This window comes from Mandrillus leucophaeus, unplaced genomic scaffold (assembly GCF_000951045.1).
Source record: "Mandrillus leucophaeus isolate KB7577 unplaced genomic scaffold, Mleu.le_1.0 Scaffold19, whole genome shotgun sequence".
NCBI classification, from domain to species: domain Eukaryota; kingdom Metazoa; phylum Chordata; class Mammalia; order Primates; family Cercopithecidae; genus Mandrillus; species Mandrillus leucophaeus.
In genome coordinates this window covers 2,052,549-2,073,083 of record NW_012101920.1, presented here as the reverse complement: position 1 = coordinate 2,073,083, position 20,535 = coordinate 2,052,549, and the positions used below count along the sequence as shown (strand labels likewise).

At 43.2% G+C, this 20,535-nt stretch overlaps 1 protein-coding gene across 1 annotated transcript in view; it reads right to left on the bottom strand.

Annotated features, from left to right (window-relative positions):
• Nucleotides 1-12,916, bottom strand: part of TSHZ2 (teashirt zinc finger homeobox 2) — a 543,820-nt gene extending 530,904 nt beyond the window's left edge. The window contains exon 1 of the mRNA XM_011978119.1: nt 11,902-12,916. Coding sequence (XP_011833509.1) covers nt 11,902-11,941 — 40 coding nt within the window. The 5' untranslated portion in view covers nt 11,942-12,916. The remainder of the gene's footprint in view (nt 1-11,901) is intronic.
• Between the last annotated feature and the right edge of the window lie 7,619 nt (nt 12,917-20,535).

Here is a 20,535-nt window from a genome sequence, read left to right as displayed (position 1 = left end):
GACTGAGTTGTCTAATGGGGTTGGAGAAATACGTGAAGAAGCCATTCCAGGACTCCAGGAAATGTGCTTGGAAAAGTGTGGCCTCTTTCCCTGTATGGCCGATTCTAGAATGTATGCAGCTTCCAACACTTTTCTTGGTTTCCACTTTGGCCCAGAGAACGATTGACTGACAATCTGCAGTAAGACCCTTACATATAACTGGAGGAGAAAAATAGAAGACAGAATTAGAGAAAATATTCATGGCTAACCTAGTCTGATTTTTCCTGTACAGCTTTCAGTAGACGCCTCTTTTTCACTCGCACCTGTCTGCAACCTTGTGGTCTCTCTTCGGACCACTGCCATGGCTCCTCCGCCATCGATCTGGTCCAACTCTGCACAGCCTTTGACTGCATTGATGTAGACGCCTCTTGAGTGGTTGCTCGCAACCTGGGTCCCTGATAAATCGCAGGGCAGCCAGAGGACCCTATCAAACCTAAGTCAGATCCTGACTCTGCTCCTGAACCATCCGACGCACCCCACCTCGGTGACAGCCCCAGCCCCTTGCTTGCTTATCCTTACCCTCCCTGCTCATCCTCCCCGTCTGCTCCGGCCACCCAGCTTCCCAGCTGCTCCTCCTGTTCGTCCCAGTAGCTCTAGCCCCGGATGTTCAGCTGTGCCCGTCACTGTCTTCCTCCAGAGAGGGGCAGTTTTCTTCCAACCGCTTCACTCCAGACCCGCTGTCAGTATCACTTCCGCAGACGGGGACCTTTCCTGACCATCTTATTCAAAACAGCCACTTCCGGTCATGCTCTACCCCTGCAAACACCCTCTGCAGACACCAGACCGTGACACACGGAACTGTCTGCTGGCTGGTCTCTGGTCTGCCCTCCGCACTCAATGTAAGCTCCAGGAAGGCAGGCCTTTTGTCATTCGATGTCAGGCTTCAGTTCCAGCGCCTCCTACAGCGCCTGGGACACAGCCACAGCCCCCCTCCCATCATCACACTTGTTCATAAAGGTCCTAAGGCAGGCGGCAGAATCTCCCCCGTGCTCTCCAGGATCCCAAATATCTTTGTCCTAAGATACATCTTAACAGGCAGCAGCCAGCTTCCCTTCTTCCTGCTCTCAGGCACTTATCTGGAGGTGACAATTAAAAAGTGAAGAAGGCGTTACCAGGAAACAGCCGTAGCCTATTCCCATTAGCTTAACAGCCCCTAAGCTGTGCCGCCTGGCGCCTGAGGGGATAAGCGCGGGTTCCCCGTGGGGTAGGGGCAGAGTTGTCAGGTCCTGGGGGACTGGGAGCACCTGGAGAGCGCAGGCCAGGAAGGCACTTGGAGAGGGCGCAGGGAGAGGCTGAACCTCAGGGTCAGAAATGAGGACCCTCCACCCCTTCCCCTCCATCCATGTTCTCAGCAAGCACTGTCTAGAAGATGAATGAACAATATTTACCGCACAAAGGGATATCACTGCCCTTCAATCGAAGGCCCATGACACGATGAGCAAAATACAAGATTAAGACGAAAACCATCGTCTTTTGGTCATGAATAGTTTCTAATTTGAAACATATTCTAAGAACAGCTAGGATTTGCATTTGGTCCAGAGGTCTGCTAGAAGTTTTAGACCTATGAAAGAGATCCTTATACTTGAAAGTAATTAATTAGTATACAAAGCAATACACGAATGAAAGTATTCATTCATTTCTTTACAGTTTCATTTATTCATTCATCAGGAAATATTTGGTTGGTGCCTAATACGTGCCAAGGACTAACTCAGGTGCCTAGATTTCTCTCAGAATTCCTGCAGAAAAGAAAACGCAATTAAGTGCAAGAATAAAAAACATTCATTTGTGAGGGGGATCCCAGTTAAAGACTGGGCCCGCACCAAGAGTTTTATATGCGTCACATAATCGAATTATCACAAGTAAAATGTGAGGTGAGCAAAATCCTTATCCCCATCTGACAGATGAAAATGCTGAGGTGCAATGAGGCGAGGAAACTTGCTTCTGAGTGCACAGCTGGCTGCAGTTGGACCCCAGGTCTGCTTGACTCTTAACGATGGCTTTCCACAGCCTCGCCATGTCATCCATCACAGCACCAATCTCTCTATGAAGGCTGGGAATGTGTTTTTATCTCCAGCTGCCACCTCTATCATCCTAAGCATCCTACTCACCATCACTAGGGCTGGGTAAGTAGACCAAGAGAGCAAACATGCCCAAGTCCATCATCACTTTTGAAATACAAACAGGGCCTATGTTCAACTAATAACCGAATCAGATCACATCACCTCCTTAGGCCTTTGGCATTTCCTCCTTCCTCTGCCTGGACTGCTTCTCCCAGCCTTGCGCTTGGCTAGTCTCTCACTTTTTTTCAGGTCTGATCAAATCACCACTTGAGAAATAGCTCCCCTGACCACTCTCTATAACATGACAACCCTCCATCACTCTCTACCCCATGAAGCCAGGTTAATTCTTATGAAATGCAATTAGGACTATTCAATATAGTGTTATATATTTATTTGTTTGTTGCCTTTTTAGGCTTGCCCACAAGAATATTAGCTGTGTGAGGGCAGGGGCATCTCTATTCTTGTCTACTTTATTTCTGCAGCACCTAGAACAATACCTGGCACATAATAGATGCACAGCCAATATTTGTTGAATGAATGAATGAATGCATGTACATACATATGAAAGAACATCCCTTAAAGAGACAACTTCAGATGAGAGGAGTTGGCCTGAAGATTCTATCTGGAGATACTGCGAAAGGCAGCATCCTCCGTCTAGGCTCTCAATTTACCCCCATAACTTTAGACATCACAATAGATGCAGGGGGAGAATAGTAAGACTGAGGGTTCTTCCTTGGGTCCTTCCTGGCAATTTGCTATGACTATTCTACATAAACGATCATAGTACATTAAATGCATGGGCCTTGGAAGCAGAAAGAACTGAGTTTAAAACTCAACTTGGCCACTGCACGACCTTGAATGAGTTATCCTGCAACTTACTCAGATTCTCATCAGTAAAAGAGGGATTATACTCGAAAATTATAAGGAACAGGACTCAGCCCAGATGTCCCCTCCTCTGAGAGGTCTCCCCTGACCATTCACATCTCTGTTGTCCCAGCTCCTGCTCTCACAATTTTGCTTTTATAAAGCTATTGTCATCATGAAGCTTTTTTCTATACTGAAATTATCGTTTGCTTTATAAATTTGTTTGTATATTCTCTAGCTTCCCCCACTTGGAGGGCAAGATCCCAGGGATCATCTCCATCCTATTCACCTCCAGGTCCCAAGTAGTAGAACAGCATCTGGCACATAGTAGGAACTCAAGAAATAACTGCCGTGTAAACGAAGAAATGTAAACATATAAAGCCCTTGGTATGTAAAAAGCCCTTGTCTAGTGGCAGGTATCATTGTTACCGTTGTTATCGTTGTTGGTGGTGCTATAAATTCTATTTCTTGGGAAAGAAACATTTTTTTTGAGCTGGTGCCGGACTCCAAACAGTCCAGCGTGAGTCTGCCTCAGGAGAAGAGGTTAAAACATTACTTAGCCATTGTGTTTGCAGGCTTACAAATCAAAATGCATCCATATCTGGTTTCTTTCAAGCCCTGGACCCCTTGTTCTATGATAATTGGTAAGTTGCTTATTTCCCGGTTAATATAAATTTTCCATGGTCTGGTTATTCAGGGTAAAGACACACTGTTCCCTCGTATCCCTGTGGCGCCTAACAGTTTCAGCACACTTTCTCAGCCCTCATCTGATGCAATCCTTTCCACACACCTGGAACATATAAAGAACTCCGATTGCCCCCATTTTATAGATTAGAAAGTGGAAGGCAGAGATTTGAGCAGCCTGCCCAAGTTTACACGGCCGAACAAGAACTAGACCTAGAAACTTGAACGTGAATCAGTCTGACTCTAAAACCTCACATTCTTAACCGGAGAGTAAGGTTTATCTCTAGAGCTTGCCTGGGGCTAAATAACTAGCACAGGGCAAGCCTGCAACCAGAACCCAAGTCACTTCCCCTTACTCCGCTGTTCCATCCACAGTCTCAAATCTAATCCCAAGGGGGAAAACAAGAAGAAGCACTCAGCAGTGTACCCAACTTTCTAATAAAGGAAAATAGCCAAAGGCAATTCTGACATCAAACGCATTTATGGCTTTTCATTTTGGCATTTCTTCTGTACCAAATGGTACCATACGCATAGAATAGATTTGACTCTTCTCTACAGCATCATCTTGGCCCAGAAGCTATTCATATCTCTCTGGGGTATAAAAGAGAGGCTCCTAAATACATAAAAAATTCCAAGGATCTGATAAATTGAAGTGATTTAAAGTAAGCCCTGTGTAGTTATATATAGAGATATTTAAATGCCACTGCTCTCACTTACACAAGTCGTTTTTCCCCTATAGAAGACCTTGACCCTCTGTCTCATTTTTGTATCTCCCATGTCACCAGATTTCATGGATTTTTCATGATCCAGTAAAGCGTTACGGAAGTTTCTTTCAAATTCATTACAAACACAATGGCTGCTGCCAACTCTGTTTTTATCTCATCCTGCCCTTCATAACTATTTGCATGAAAAACAATAACTGTATTCTACCCACATTAATATCTAAACTATATAATTTCCATAGAAATGGCTTAGATGTGACTTTAAGAAGGAAGCTCACGGGTGATTTTAGAGTATTCCTTCAGTTCTGAAATCACTCAAGTAATTAAGACCAGTGATCTTAATTTTTGTACTAACAAACTGCAGAATGCTGGCTTTTTTTTTTTTTTTTTTTTTTTACCCCACCTTAGTGTCTACCAGCGTTGCGGAAACATGAGGCCTGTCCTTTATCATAAATGGACACTATAGCTTTTCCATTAAATTAGTCTTTGGAGAGAGATGCAAAAGAGCTAAAAAGCTCCTTAAAAAATCTTCCCTGCTTCACCGCTTCTCATTTGCCAGGAAGAGATGTTTAGTTAAAATGCAATACTGTTGTCTTCTTATCCTGCCGCAACGAAGTTCCCTCGATCTTGAACCCTGAGCTGGCTATCTTATACAGATTCCTGAGGTTTTTCTTTTGGTTTGCATGCCCACATTTGGTTTTCTGAAACAATTTTTAAAAAAGGGTTGTGTAATACAGTGTCTTAACATCTGTGTGTCCAGAGAGAGTTTCATTAGACCCTGCTTCAGGCTGGGGTAGCAGGTAGGGGGATACTGAAATTGTTTTTTAAATAACACAGGTAGAAAGAAAGTTCTCATTCAGATGAGCAGAATTCAAGACAAATGCTTTCAAATATGATCCAGGTATTTCTTCCCCCCGTGTAATTTCTCTAAGCTCATTATCTCTAAAACTTTTGCATTGTGCGTTTTCCTGTTGTTATGCGTAGCTAAATAATACTGATATATTAATAATAGGATTATCTTGCTCTGCCTCCTGAATTTTAATTTCTAAAATTTTAAATAATTGTAGGCATTACTTCAGCATTCCAGCATATTTGAGGGTGCCCAAAGGATGTCTTTTCTATGGGGGAAATGCAAAAAATTGAGGGGGGCAACAACTGAAAATTCCAAATTGCCATTTTAATGACTTGCAAATGCCTCCAAATTATTGAATCATTTCATTCATGGAGTTTGCTTTGGAAACAAATATGTCAGCAATTCCCACTTGCATCTCAGGTTTCTCCTCTGTGTGTCTGTGTATGTACATAATGTCTTTGAACGGACCTCAGTCTGATACCCTCGGACAAAATAATTTCTCGGACAAAATGAGCAATATGAATCCGGCCGCACTGCTAGAGACGCTCCCCATTCATGTTCAAGTTAAAGTTGAAACTATATGTTTGCAGAGATGCTTTCTCATTAGTTTGCAGACCTAGACTAGCAGGGAACAGTTGGGCTCTAAAGTCTCTAATTTTTATTACAATGTCTTAAAAATCTAATGTATCTTGAAATCCACTTTAAATGCTATCTCTATACGTTCTTCTCAGAAAAAGTTCCCAAAACAAGCGAATGAAAGGTCAGTAGGAGGGGAAAAAAAGAAATTATAAAGCCAGTGAAAATAGTGTTACATGTTAGAGGCATGTAAATAGATGGTGTTTTTTTCTTACTGTAATATTCAGGTAAGCAAGCAAGCACTCTCCACTTTCTTGTGTGGTTAGAATGACTAAATTCGTCCTATAATCAAAGAACTGCTTGCCAAAGATCACCCTAAGGAACGTGAGAATTTCTAACTTTAAACAGAACTCATAAAACTTTAAAAAAAATTTAAAAATACCAATTGTTACAAATTGCTGAAAAATGAATATAAAAATCTATTCTGGGGTAAGCAGACTCTATAAAGATAGAAGGATAAGCTCTCCCTGATTACAGACTACAGTAAAAGATAGTCTGTATTTATCACAACATTAGAAAATTAAAATACATTTCTCCCAAAGAAATAAAAATATAAAAGCATTCTCAACTTGCGAAGCAATAACATTATTTGTGTGCCAGGCTTCTTTTAATACCACTGTGATTTTTTTAATAAAAGTCGTTCAGTTTGATTGTAATTAAATATGTAATGAAAAAGCACTGCTTCAGGGAAGCGATGCAAGACACTCTCTAACTGTTAGTTTAATGTATTTCCAACTGACTTTGCATCAAACGAAAATGATACTCTGTGTATGCCTGGTCTTAATATAGAATTTGTTCGGCAATTTCTGTGTTTTTTAAAGGGGACATGGGTAGAAGCAGGCATTGCCTTTGAAATAGTGGCTGAGTCTTCCCAGACCATGACATTCCCAAATAAAATTGATAGTATAAATACAGTGATGGAAGGGAAGGTCGACTCTGGACATTTACCTCCTGTCAGCTAATTACAGGCACAGCACAAACATGACCAGGGCCTAGGTTTTCTTCTTGGCTGACTTCCTAAGTCAGCTGCAGTGACGAACAGTGAGGCATCATTTCAATGGCTTTAAAAAATGCCAGGTTCAGTCTGTGCCCCCACCCCCATCACCAAAACCTGCTCAATGGACAGCACAATTCCCAAGGCCCTGGGAAGAGAAACAAATCGACTCAGATATTATCCTTTGGAGAAATTCCATCAAATAAATGAGAAATCAGCTGGGATGAAATGAAAGCATAAACCTCCGTTGGAGACTATGAGAAAGGTCAAGCTGCTTCAGGGACAGACCTCCTAAAGATACTTGGGAGATATTTCTTGGGCGTTAAGCATTCCCAAAGTGTAGCAATAGAATGGGCAACTGGGAGATAAGGAAATATAAAGTGGAAGAAAAAAACGTAGACTGTTTCTGAGGAATGTTTCTCCCCTCCCCAAAAGTAACCTTCAACATTCAAACTCTTAAGCCTCAGAGAAGATTTTCATTGTCAAGAAGTTTCCCAGACGCCCTACTCCCTTATATAGTTTCTACTAGAACTCTCTGTCACTTGTAATCTGCTGATTAGGGTTAACGTATTGTGTCCTGATATGGCAGATTAAAAATGAAATCAATAAATGCCTAAAACAAATGGGCTTTTGAGATGTCCTATTCAATCTGAGTCTTTAAGGGTGAGGTGAGAGGTGGAGGAAGGAAATCAGGACGGGGGGTGGGAAAAGGACCACTTAAGCAATCAATTTCCATCCAAAATATTGTGTGGACCAAGTGATTTCAAGGTATCTATCCTTCCTTTTTCAGAGATCTGCCTTAAGTAACCAGAATGGCCAAAAGAGTTTGTGCTGCTGAGACCCTTTGGGGTTTATTGCGTCCATGCGTGTGTGTGCGTGTGTGTTTGTGTGTGTGTGTGTATTTTTCCATTCATTTGTTAAAATCATACTTTTGGGCAAGTGAAGGAATCCATCGCATGAGATATTTAAATATTCAAGATGTGAACTTGTCTTTCTGAAGGATATTTAAACAAAGTGAGGGAGCCAGGGACCCAAATCTACTCGATTCCTAGTCTCTTGAATCCTGTCCTACTTGACAGTAAACTGAAGGTAAACTTTGCCCTGAGCTGCCTGTCCCCTCCCTCCATCCTGTTGGTTGTGATTTCTGGGACCTCACCCGTTAATTCAGAGTCATCACTCTCAAGAGGTGGAAAAGAGATCTCTGAGGTCATTTCTGCTCTGTTGCAGTGTTCAGAGTTGTCCCCGCTGACTATGTTTCCCATGTAAATAACCTATGTTATTAAGGTGCAAATTGCAACTTTTAAGTAATGATTGCTAATAGTCTAATGTTTACTGCCACACAAGGACATTCATGAAAACAAAATCTGCATTATTCATCTCCATATTAAATAAACAAAATAAATTGAGGGAGCTGTTCTTTCTTGCAAGACTCTCCTCAGATCTGGGTGATCAGAAAGCCTCTAAGAGTCAGCGAGAAGGAAACATCTAATCGCTTTGGGTGGGCAGGGGCAGAATCCTATAACTTACATATATATTAGATATTCACAAGATAGGCTCACAAAAGATTTTGTGTTCTATTGCAATTGGCTGTCATTAATATAAAAACAGTTCAGGATGGTGAAATAAAATATGTATTTTATATGCGTGCGCACAGAGGCTGAGATAGGCTGTAGAAAATCAAGAGTTAGATTATAAGTCTACAATTTTAAATTTTTAACCACTCTGCATCCTGCAAAATGCAAACAAATCAAAACCCCGTTCTGTTTTATTTTACTTTCCTACCATTTTCTCTATCTTCCTTGAAATGCATAGAAGGGAAAAATGCTGGTACTGAATCCCGCAATATTTTCAGGTAATAGTGGATGCATTTTAATGGTGAGTGAAATATACATCCAAGGAAGCAAGCATACACACACAACACAAACCCCTGGGGTACTGTAGGCTGCTTTCTCAACTTTTTTTTCTTGCCCTAAGTAATAGTATGGTGGAATAGCATAGCTTAAGAAAGCCAGGAAGAATGACATTTCAGAGGGAAATACTCTGATTTAGCTATTTCCTTAAAGAGAATTGTCCCCTCACATCCCTTCCCCCCGAAGGGGGAGGAATATAACAAATAAAGACTAAAATTCCTCATCACTTACAATATCATGCTGTTTATTCTGTTTAGATACCTGCTTTAGTAGAAAGTTCTGTAATTGATTCCTTGAAACATGGAACTTAAAATTAATAATACAAAGAAATCAAATTGCCTGGAACAGTTCTTGGGGAAAAAGAGCGCTCCGAGAGAGCCTCAGCTCTGATCCACTCACAGGCTTTTTCTATCTCCCATTATTCATTAATCAAGCTAGAAATCAAGCTTTCAACATCAGTCCTTGAGTGTAATTACTTACAGTTGTGCATTGTGTTTAATTCTAAGCAGTGATAAAAGTTAGTATGGCCATAATCTTAGAACCCACCTTCTCCCCTTCCCTGGATGTTAACTGGCTACAGAACCCCAAAGTGGCTAACTTTACTTGTGAATAACCACTTCAGCTGAAATAGAGTAGGGCATTGATGACCTTAGCTGAAAAGAAGAAACACTGCATGAAAAACTGTCTCCTCTATTAATATGTGAGCAAATAAATAAGGTAAGAGGGCCCTCACTGTGTACGAAATGAATTATCCTCTTTCAGCTTAAAAAGGGTTTCCCCTTCTGGTGAAAATAATAAGAATCATACAAAACAAACATACAAAGACAGTAGGAATATAATAGGCCAGAAAACTGAAACTCTAGTTATAAGTTTCTAACACACACACACACACACACACACACACACACACACACACACACAAACCCCAATAAGCTAGCCAGCACCAACAGATACAGTTTAATGAACAGGACCTAATTTAAATAATGTGATACAGTGTTATGTTACGTACACCTGGATCCTTATCGATCGGAGGATAATTATAATCAAAGTCGAGCAATTCTGAGCAATGCACTTTTTGTAATGAGCTTACTAAAGGAGACATGTCCAGTCATTCTGGTAATTTAAATTACTGCCTAGTTGTTGATAGTCTTTACCGGAACAACAAGGAAAAAAAAAAAAGAGTAATTTTCAGGGCAGTATCACTTCTTGCTGGACGGTAGCCCAGGGTTCTCTTTCGGGACAACAATAAGGATGTTATCTCTATAATGTAGCTACACTTAAACTTATGTTGCCAGAACTAGAGGCAGCAGGCTCACTCTTCCTGGGTCTCAAAGGCCATTGAACACATTCACAGGCTGTCAGATTGCAAAGCAGCCTAAATTTTAGGAAATAAGTGAGTTCAATGCAGAAGGAGACAACTGGAGGAAAGAGACACTGTTTTCGAAAGAAGTAACTAGAGTTGAAAAAAGAAAACTTCCCTGGTGAGGCGGGTTCCAAATCTATGCCTCACTAAAAATATTTCAATTATTTTGCTTTTAGGGGAACGATCAGAAAATATGTGAATCCACACTTGATCAATATTTCTGCATGCCACTCGAACCAACTTACAAACAGTTAGGGAAGCAATTCTGTGGTCAGAAGGAATGATAACTGTGGATATTTCGAAACACATATATTGCCATTTGGACCCGAATCAGGGGAGGAAGGAGGATGAGCTTGGTGGCTCAACACATTCAGACAAGGGATGCCCACTCTCCTCAGATTCCTAACTAACTTTGGATTTGTTCTAAGGGTGACTTTGCAAAGTTTATGAAAGTGTTCCACCAAACTTCTCCCTATGTTTTGCTAGAGGTGGAACAGAATGAAATGTGGAGGTGGGTCTGCAGAAGGCCAGCCTTACCTAATGTTGGTTAATCAAGAGGGCAAAGACAGAGAGAGAGGAAAAAACAACTAAACGTAAGCTTTATGCAAAAGCCCTGATTCGACTAAAGGACACAAAGAAATAAAAACGCCCACATTAAAAGCCAAACAAGATAATAATTGTGCATGTCTGGCTCTGAATATAGAGGGCAAGGTTTGCGTCACTGGCACTCTGAGTTACCATGGTGAGTGATTTATTGATATATATCAAGAATGAATAGATCAAAGGCAGCGAGATGACAGGTGATCAATCAAATGTCAAATCAAAACTAGCAATCAAGTGGAAAGCTGATTTTTCAGTGGGTGGGTCTGGCAGAAGAAAAATGAACTTTCATATTACACTTCCGAGAAACAAAACCCCAGCATACTATTAAAAAAGCGATTAAGCAACCCCCCCCACAAAAAAAACAACCTTAGAAGGTCTATTGTACTGATCCATTAACCTGTTCTTATCTTTTTTAGGGGGCAGTAAGGATTCAGATGGACAGTTCTTACAGTACGAATCATTTCACAAAGTTTGCAACTCTCTAGGCAAAGAAAATCCAGAGCTGTTTAAATTTCTATGGGGAATTTCCCCCTCACAACCCCTTTTGCTTTTTTTGAGAGTAGGGAAATTGTTAATTAGATTTCCAAATATGGATCCTTTTAGAAAATATATGCAAAGATCCATCCATTTCCTGAGGGCACTTTGTCCACCTTGGTGATCAACGCTAAACTCCTATTGCTCGCCCCAAAGCCTGCCTGCAGCCCGAGTGTCGGATATGCCTCACACTTCAGCGCCCCAAGCCCCAGTGAGAGGAGACGCTGTCCCTGGAGGCCAGAAGCCACTGGCACTGACCACGCAGAGGGATGCAGGGGTGGAGGTGCTGTCTCCCTACTCCGCACCCCAAATCCTCAATCCGACTTTGGCCCGAGAGGCAAGAAACAGACTGGGAGAAAGTTAGGGGTGGGGTAGAGGGTGGAGGAAAGAAAGTTTAAGGAGGGAAGGCTTGGTGGGATAGCTCCCCCCAACCCAACCGGAGCTTAGAAGGGGAGGATTTGGGAGACCAGAGAAGGCGAGAGAGGACGAGGTTATTAGAGGGGCATCCGGCGCAAACTCCCCCGAAAAGCTTAAGTGGGTGGTGCCCCCGGGCACCCAGGGGCAAGGAGGGCGGGCGAGGAGCTCGGCGCACAGGGCAGCCCGGGCTGGGCAGCCCCGAAGCGGAGCCGTTTCTCTTACCTGCCGCCCGCTTGGGTGCCTGCTGTTTTCTCCTCGGCATCCTCTACTTCGCTCCAGTCCCACTTCTGGCGCCCCAGCCCCGAGCCGCGCGCCGGGGCCCGCTGTCTCTCTGGCCTCTCTGGGTCTCCTCCGCCTCTTGCCCGGTGGCTCCTAGGACGTCACTCGGCCTCTGTCCCCCTGACGATCCCCCCTGCAACTCCTCCACCACGGGCCAGAGACCCCCCTCTCTGGGTGGCAGACACGGGTGGCTTGCGCCGGCTGCTTTGAAGTAGAGGTTGGTTCTGCCTTGTTTGTTTGTTTGTTTGTTTTGAATTTTTTTTTTCCTCTCTCTTTTTTGTTTTTGCTTTTGGATTTTTTTTTTGTTTTTGCGTTTTTTTTGGTGACTGTTGAGACACTTGATTTCTTTATTAAACATCCAAGACCGGGTTCGGATGGAAGGGACGAGGGGCGCACACGCGCCACACGCACACTCGCGCGTAAAGATAAGGAAAAAAAAAAAAAAAGGCAATCCTGGGAAGGTAGTGGGTTTCTTCTTCTTTTTCTTCTTCTTCCTTCTCCTCTTTCCCTCCTCCTCCTCCTCCTCCACCTCCTCCTCCACCTCCTCCTTCTTCTCTTCCTCCTCCTCCTCCTCGCCGATCTCTATGGCGGATTCGTGCCGGGGGGGAGAGCGATCACTCACTGTAGGTTTGTGGCTGCTGTCAGATCCCCGTCTGTGAGTGATATGCGAGAGGACAGGAGCGGGTTTTGGAAAGACAGAAAATCTGGAATTCACTCACTCACACACACACACAGACACACACACAGACACACTCACACACGCACTCACACGCGCACGCACCCCCGCTTCCTCGCACACACACACTCACACCCCCCACATATGCACACACACACAAACACACACACACACCCTCGCACACACACACAAGACAGGGCGAGGCGATGCCAGCAAACATCGATCCCGCTGAACAAACTGAACATTAACAAACTCCTCCTCCTCCTCCTCTCCCCGCGACCTGATGACAGGGAGAAATTTACTCCCCAGCCGCAGAGCGCCAGGCAGCGGGAGCCTATTAAAGGGACAGCGTCCCGCCGGGGAGAGGGGCTGGGGGCGGGGGCCCGGGCGCGACGGCCCAGGCCCCTCCGTGCGCCCTCTCCGCCGGGGCGAGGGCGTGCCCACCGGGCGCGGGGACACCCCTCCGGGAGGAGGAAGGGGCGGGGGCGGGGGGAAAGGAGGTGAGGAGGGAAGGGGTGCGGGAGAAAAGGAGGCAGGGTGATGATGGCTGAACTCTGAAGCTGGGAGGCTGTGGAGGGATATTCAGGGGGCCAGGTTGGCTGACCAGCAGGGACCATGCCCAATATTAGGAGAGGGAGAACTTAGGTTTGTTCGGGGCGGGGGAGGGGGAGGGGACCTTATCCAGTGAGGATCTCCATCCTCTAAATCTTAACCTGCCCCCCAAAATGTCCTCCCCACGCCCCCCTCAATTTAGTGCCCCTGTCCCTCCCACCTTCTCGCTAATCAGTGGGTGGTCACAAAAACAAAAATCTCCCTTCTGCCTACTTTAAGGTCTAATCACATACTCCTCTTTTTGTTTCCTCTGAAGAATGTTTATTGAGCACCTACTATGTGCCTATTCTGGAGACACAGAGGCCACAGAGAAAGGGAAGGTGGTGGCCCTGTTGGTATTTATATTCTAACGGGGGAGTGCAGACAAGTGCCCCCCAGCTATCCAATCTTTGCTTAAATGTCCTCCTCTCCCAAAGGTCTACTACCTCAGTTAAAATATCACACACACACACACGCACAAACTCCCTGTCCCATTTCTCCATTTGATTATTCCCCAGTGAGCTGATCCGTGTCACACAGGTTATAGAGAGTTTTCTATTCTGTTTATTGTAGGAATTCCCCTCTTGAATATAAGCTCCAATGAGAGGAAGGATTTTTCCCTCTTTGTTCTATTACATTCCCAAGTGTTGGCAAAGCACAAGTCATACAGTAAGTGCCCAATAAAATATTCGTTGAATGAATGAGAAGTAAGCAAGCAAATAAACAGGATACTTTGAGTGATTCCCTCCATGAAGATGTTAAGCTGAGTGCTGTAATAGTGTCTAAGAGGGGGTGGGTGGCTCTAGATTCTAAGAAGGGGTGGGTGGCACAGTAGGAGATGGCATTTGAGCACAGAGAGAGATTGAAACGAACATGTGGTTATTGAGTTCTGCTATCGGCCAGGCACCTTTTGAGGTGTTGGGGACAGGTCTGTGAACAGGGTGAACCTAGACCCTGCCCTCAAGGAGTGCCCCTTCCAGTGACAGGGAAAAGCAACTGAGGGCATTTGATGAGGGCTGGGACTGGAGGTGTTCTTTTTTGCTTTATTATTATTTTTTATTTCAATAGCTTTAGGGGTAAATGTGGTTTTTGGTTACATGGATGAATTGCATAGTGGTGAAGTCTGGGATTTCAGGGCACCCATCACCTGAGTAGTGTACATTGTACCCAGTAGGTAGTTTTTCAATCCTCACCCCTTCCCCATACTCCTCCCTTCTGAGTTGCCAATGTCTGTGATATCTCTCTGTATGCCTTTGCGTACCCATGCGTTAGCTTCCACTTATAAACAGGACATGCAGTATTTGGTTTTCCATCCTGAGTTATTTCACCTGGAATAATGGCCTCCAGCTCTATCCAAGTTGCGGCAATAGACATTATTTTGTTCTTTTATATGGCTGAGTAGTATTCCATGCTGTGTGTGTGTGTATGTGTATATATACATGTATGTGTGTGTGTGTACACTGTATGTGTGTGTATACACACACACACATATATACATATATATACCACATTTTCTTTATACACTCATCAGTTGATGGGCACTTATGTTGATTTTGTATCTTTGCAATTGTGCTGCAATAAATATACATGTGCAGGTGTCTTTCTGACATAATGACTTCTCTTCCTTTGGGTAGATACCCAGCAGTGGGATTGCTGGATCAATTGGTAGATCTACTTCTAGTTCCTTAAGAAATCTCCGTACTGTTTTCTATAGAGGTTGTACTAATTTACATTCACACCAGCAGTGGGTATAAGAGTTCGCTTTTCCCTACATCCACACCAGTATCTGTTGTTTTTTGACTTTTTGATAATGGCCATTCTGGCTAGGGTAAGGCAGTATCTCACTGCAGTTTTAATTTGTGTTTACCCTACAATTATTGATAGTGAGCATTTTTTCATTATGTTTGTTGGCCATTTATCTGTCTTCTTTTGAGAAATGTCTATTCACACCATTTGTCCACTTTTTAATGAGATTATTTGTTGCTGTTGTTGTTGTTGTTGTTGTTTTTCCTTGCTGATTTGTTTGAGTTCCTTGTAGATTCCGGATATTAGTCCTTTGTCAGATGCATAGTTTGCAAATATTTTCACCCATTCTGTAGGTTGTCTGTTTACTCTGATGATTGTTTCTTTTGCTGGGTAGAAGTATTTTAGTTTAATTAGGTTCCATTTATTTATTTATTTATTTATTTTTGTTGTATTTGCTTTTGAGGGCTTAGTCAGAAATTCTTTGCCTAAGCCAATGTCCAGAAGAGTTTTTCCTAGGTTTTCTTCTAGAATAGTTATGGTGTCAGGTCTTATGTTTAAAGTCTTTAATTCATCTTGGGTTAATTTTTGTGTATGGTCAGAGACAGGGATAGTTTCATTCTATATGTGGCTATCCAATTTTCCCAGCACCATTTATTGAATAGGGCAGGGGTCCCGAACCCCTGAACCATGGACTAGTACCTGTCCATGGCCTGTTAGGAACCAGGTGACACAGCAGGAGGTAAGCAGGGGGGAAGCAAGCATTACCGCTTGAGCTCTGCCTCTTTTCACTTCAGCAGGGACATCAGACTCTCATGGGAACTCGAACTCTATTGTAAACTGTGAATGCAAGGGATCTAGGTTGCACACTCCTTATGAGAAGCTAATGCCTAATGATCTGAGGTCAAACAGTTTTATTCCAAAACCATCCACCCTGCCCTGGTCCGTGGGAAAATTGTCTTTCATGAAACCAGTCCCTGGTTACAGAAAGGCTGGAGACCGCTGGAATAGACCTTTCCCCAATTTATGTTTTTGTATGCTTTGTCAAAGATCAGTTGGTTATAAGTATGTGGTGAAGGTGTTCTTAGGAGGGGCAATTACCCTGAACTTGGCAAAAGGAAGGATGGTTACCAGGCGGGCCTTCAAGGGAAGAAGTAAGTCAAAGCTGAGTCCTAAATCTAACAAAGGGGTAGGCAAAAAGGGAACTCTGATACTGAAGCCCTTGTATCAAAAAGACACGGTGTAAAGCTTCTGCTTCTGCATTAAAATCTCCTGAGGCCCTTGTGAAGATGCACCTACCTGGTCCTTGCCCTAGAACAAGATTTTCTAACCCAGGCCCCATTGACATTGAGGGTCTGATAATTCTTTGTTAGGAGGGGCTGTTCTGTTCAATGTAGGATGTTTAGGAACATCCCAGGTTTCAGTTGTGACAATGCAAACTGTCTCCAGATACTGCCCAATGTCCCCTGGGGAGGGGGGGTCAAAATCGCCCTTGGCTCAGCATCACTACCCTAGATCTTCTGAATCAGAAAATTCTGGATGAAGGCTTAGAGTTCTGCATTTTGAACATGTAACCCATCCACCCCTACAAGTGAACCTTCTGCTCACACCAGTTAGAAAACATCTGCCCCCAGAATGTTTGTTCTTTTGGAATCAGACATACTCAATGTTGTTAACTATAAAGCCAAGGCAGGCTTAGATATTGATATAACTTAAGGGTTCAAGGGGTGACATTGTAATGGTGGCCGTCATGATGGGGTTTCAACTGTGCCTTCTCCTCAGTACTCCTCCACCCACCATGCTCACCCCCACCCCGCCACCCCAGCAAGGCCCGCCCGGTCTGATCTGGAACACTTCCCACTACAACCCACCCACCTGCTTATGGGAAACTACCAGGTCTGACTAGTTCCATAAATATTTTTCTTAACAGTTCTTTGGGCTATATGACACTCAGTTTTCACTATTCTACTTGTCAGCCACAAAGTGTTGTTGTCATTGTTTGCAAAGTGCTGTTTAATCATTTTTAACATCCCCACGCACTTCTCCATCTCACATGTGTGGAACAAGTTGTTAACTCACTTGCCCTAAATCACCCAAAAGGCCTCCACCCATGACCAACTCCACCCAGTCCCAGCCTAGTCCTCAGGCAACTGAGGCAGAAAAAACCCAATTTCATAGTTGGCAATGTCAACAAAAATGGTATTAATTCTAATTACCCAATACACTTTTACAGAGCACTGTGCTAGGGACCATAGCCTATTGAGTAAAACCTCACAGCCCTGCAGTCAAGGAATCACCGTTCTGGGATCAGGGGGTACTGGTTTATAAGATCAGGAGGCCTGAATGAACGAGGAGTCAAGCTGCAGCAACCTCACCATGAAACCGCCATGCTCTGTGCAAGCCCCATGCCTGCTGGTGTAGTGTTTGCATTACATTCAGCCAGTTATTTCACAGACATCTACTGTGCCTGTTAGGTCTACCAGGCCCTGCCCCAGGCACAGCAGATTCTTGAATGCATAAGGTAGGATCCTCATCTTCAAAAAGTTTTGGATGTTATAATAATATCCCGAAGACTGGGAACTGAAAAAGAGGGAGTTTGGAAGCTGGGTCCAGCCTTGGAGACAATCAGGAAGGAAATGGGCAGGAGAAGATGACTTTGGATGACAGAATTTCCCTGAGGTTCTATCCAATATTCTTCTCAGAATTTTACATCCGCTCTCTCCTGGTTCTCAATAGCTGGTTATGTAATGTGGGGGACTTGTAACAATTCTGCAATACCTACTTTCTGGCTGGCTATTAACACATTGTTGGATCCACATTTCTGAAGTGTTCTTTTATTAATTTGTATTTTTTCCTACTGTTACTAATAGTTAGCTTAGTCATCCACACAAATGGTTTTGGTTTACACCAGTGGGGTGTATAATGCAATGGTACCCAGTGCTGTAGACAAGATGTTAAATAATATTGAATCACACAGTGAGAAAGTTATTCCTTTCAATTCTTTCAATATGACAAAATCTCCATTTTGTGCTAATGTCTCCTTCATACCTGATACTTGCTAATTTCTATTTTTCAACAAAGATACCACAGATCTTAGGCTCAGAAGCTTGGGAGGGACAAGAATATCTAGCTAGACTTTTTAAAATGTTTTGTTTTCAAGCATATGAAAAAAAGCTCATCATCACTGATCATGAGAGAAATGCAAATCAAAACCACAATGAGACACCATCTCACGCCAGAATGGTGGTTATTAAAAAGTCAAGAAACAATAGATGCTGGCAAGGCTGTGGAGAAATAGGAAAGCTTTTACGCTGCTGGTGGGAGTGTAAATGAGTTCAACCATTGTGGAAGGCAGAGTGGTGATTCCTCAAGGATCTAGAATCAGAAATACCATTTGACCCAGCAATCCCATTACTGGGTATATTCCCAAAGGATTATAAATCATTCTACAACAAAGACACATGCACACGTATGTTTATTGCAGCACTATTTACAACAGCAAAGACTTGGAACTAACCCAAATGCCCGTCAATGATAGACTGGATAAAGAAAATGTGGCACATATACACCATGGAATACTACGCAGCCATAAAAGAGAATGAGATCACGTCCTTTTCCAGGACATGGATGAAGCTGGAAGCCATAATTCTCAGCAGACTAACACAGGAACAGAAAAGGAAACACTGCGTGTTCTCACTCATAAGTGGGAGGTGAACAATGAGAACACATGGACACAAGAAGAGGAACAACACACACCGTGGCCTGTCAGGGGTGGGGAGCAAGGGAAGGGAGAGCATTAGGACAAATACCTAACGTATGAGGGACTTAAAAACCTAGATGACGGGTTGATAGGTACAGCAAACCACCATGGCACATGTATACCTTTGTAACAAACCTGCACATTCTGCACGTGTATCCCAGAACTTAAAGTAAAAGGAAAAAAAAATAAGAATTAAAAAAAGTTTTGTTTTTAATGCTTTTGATTTCGAGTTACCTTCTATTTTAGTAAAAGATCCTGCTCTCCTTGCATAAGAGCAATCTAAAGTTTAAACACATTTAGTGGAATTTTAAAAATAAGTATATTTAAGGAACAATAGAGAGTAAAAAGTGATTCAGGTGGGATGGGAAATGGCAAAATGTGAAAAAGATGGTGTGGGCATTGCTAGAATTGGCAAAATACTGTGCTAAACCATAGACTGGCACTTAGGGAAACTTCTTACAAGAGCTGGTGTCTTGGGATGAGGCTATGTTTAAGTCTCCAGGGAACTTCGCTTCCTAGGATAGAGCACTCGAACTCTGGGATGTGTAAGGGCATGAACTGATTGGAATGACTCAATCTTATCTTCCAGAACAGTTGTTCACATGATGGCTGAACATCAGAATCACCTGGGGATTTTTATTTTTCAAGATAAAGAAGCCCAGGCCCTACCCTAGACTTACTAAATTAGATTCCAGGGTGGCGTCAGAAAAATCTGAAAATCTTAAAGCTCCCAGGTGATTCTGATAAGGCGCTAGGCATAGGAAACTTTTCTGTACAAAAGTTAAATTTTATGACAAGTGAATAGAGTTTGCAGAGTTTCTTGCATGCAAGGAACAGAAAGCACATTCGTTCTTGGATCCACTCAAGTCTTCTAATCACACTGTAGAAGCCCGTCAGTCCCCCTCTCAAAGCACACAACGTATCGAATTTGTTGTTGTTAGTTCGCCTGTTTTACCACTGATGCAATCAAACAAATATTTGCCAAGCACCTACCTTGTGCAGGGCGGTGCTCTAATTACTGGGTTTTGGGGTAGCCTTGAGATACTCGAGCACAAGGAGAATGTCTCAGTCACCATAGTGCCTCCTGTACAGGTTTCAGGACACTTACTCTTTCCTTCTACAAAATTCCTCCTCCAGATCTATCTTTCTTCTTCACTCTAAACTCAGATGTGCTTTTGTTACCTACCCTATCTGTCCCACTCTGTCTCTGTATTTTCTTCATGTATTATGTGTTTTTTCTCTGTCTCCCCAAATTCACATTTATATCCCCAGGTCCAGCACCCTATTGGTGCTTATTAAAAATCTATGCAATGATTGAACATGAAGCTGAGCATACATGCAAGGAAGGTCTTTTAAAAATACCTTTGGCGCAATAGGGTTTTTTTTTCTTTTCTTTTCTTTTTTGTTTAGAGACAAGATCTTGTTTGCTCTGTCGCCCAGGCTGGAGTGCAGTGGCTCGATCATAGCTGACTGCAGCCTCAAGATTTTGGGCTCAATCAATCCTCCCTCCTCAGCATCCCAAGTAGCGTGGATATCAGGTTCGAGCCACCACACTCTACTAATTTTATTTTTCTAGAGACAGGGTCTCTCTGTGTTACCCAGGCTAGTCTCAAACTCCTTGGCTCAAGCAATCCTCCCACCTAGGCTTCCTGAGTTGCTGGGATTACTGTGTGAGTCACTGCACCCGGCTCCAATAAGATTTTCATTAGATATGGAGGTAACAACATTTTAGCCTATGTGCCTCTTTCTCAGTTGATGCTGTCCTCCCCTCACCAGCTTCCCTCCCTTTTTCCCCTTTCCTCTTGTC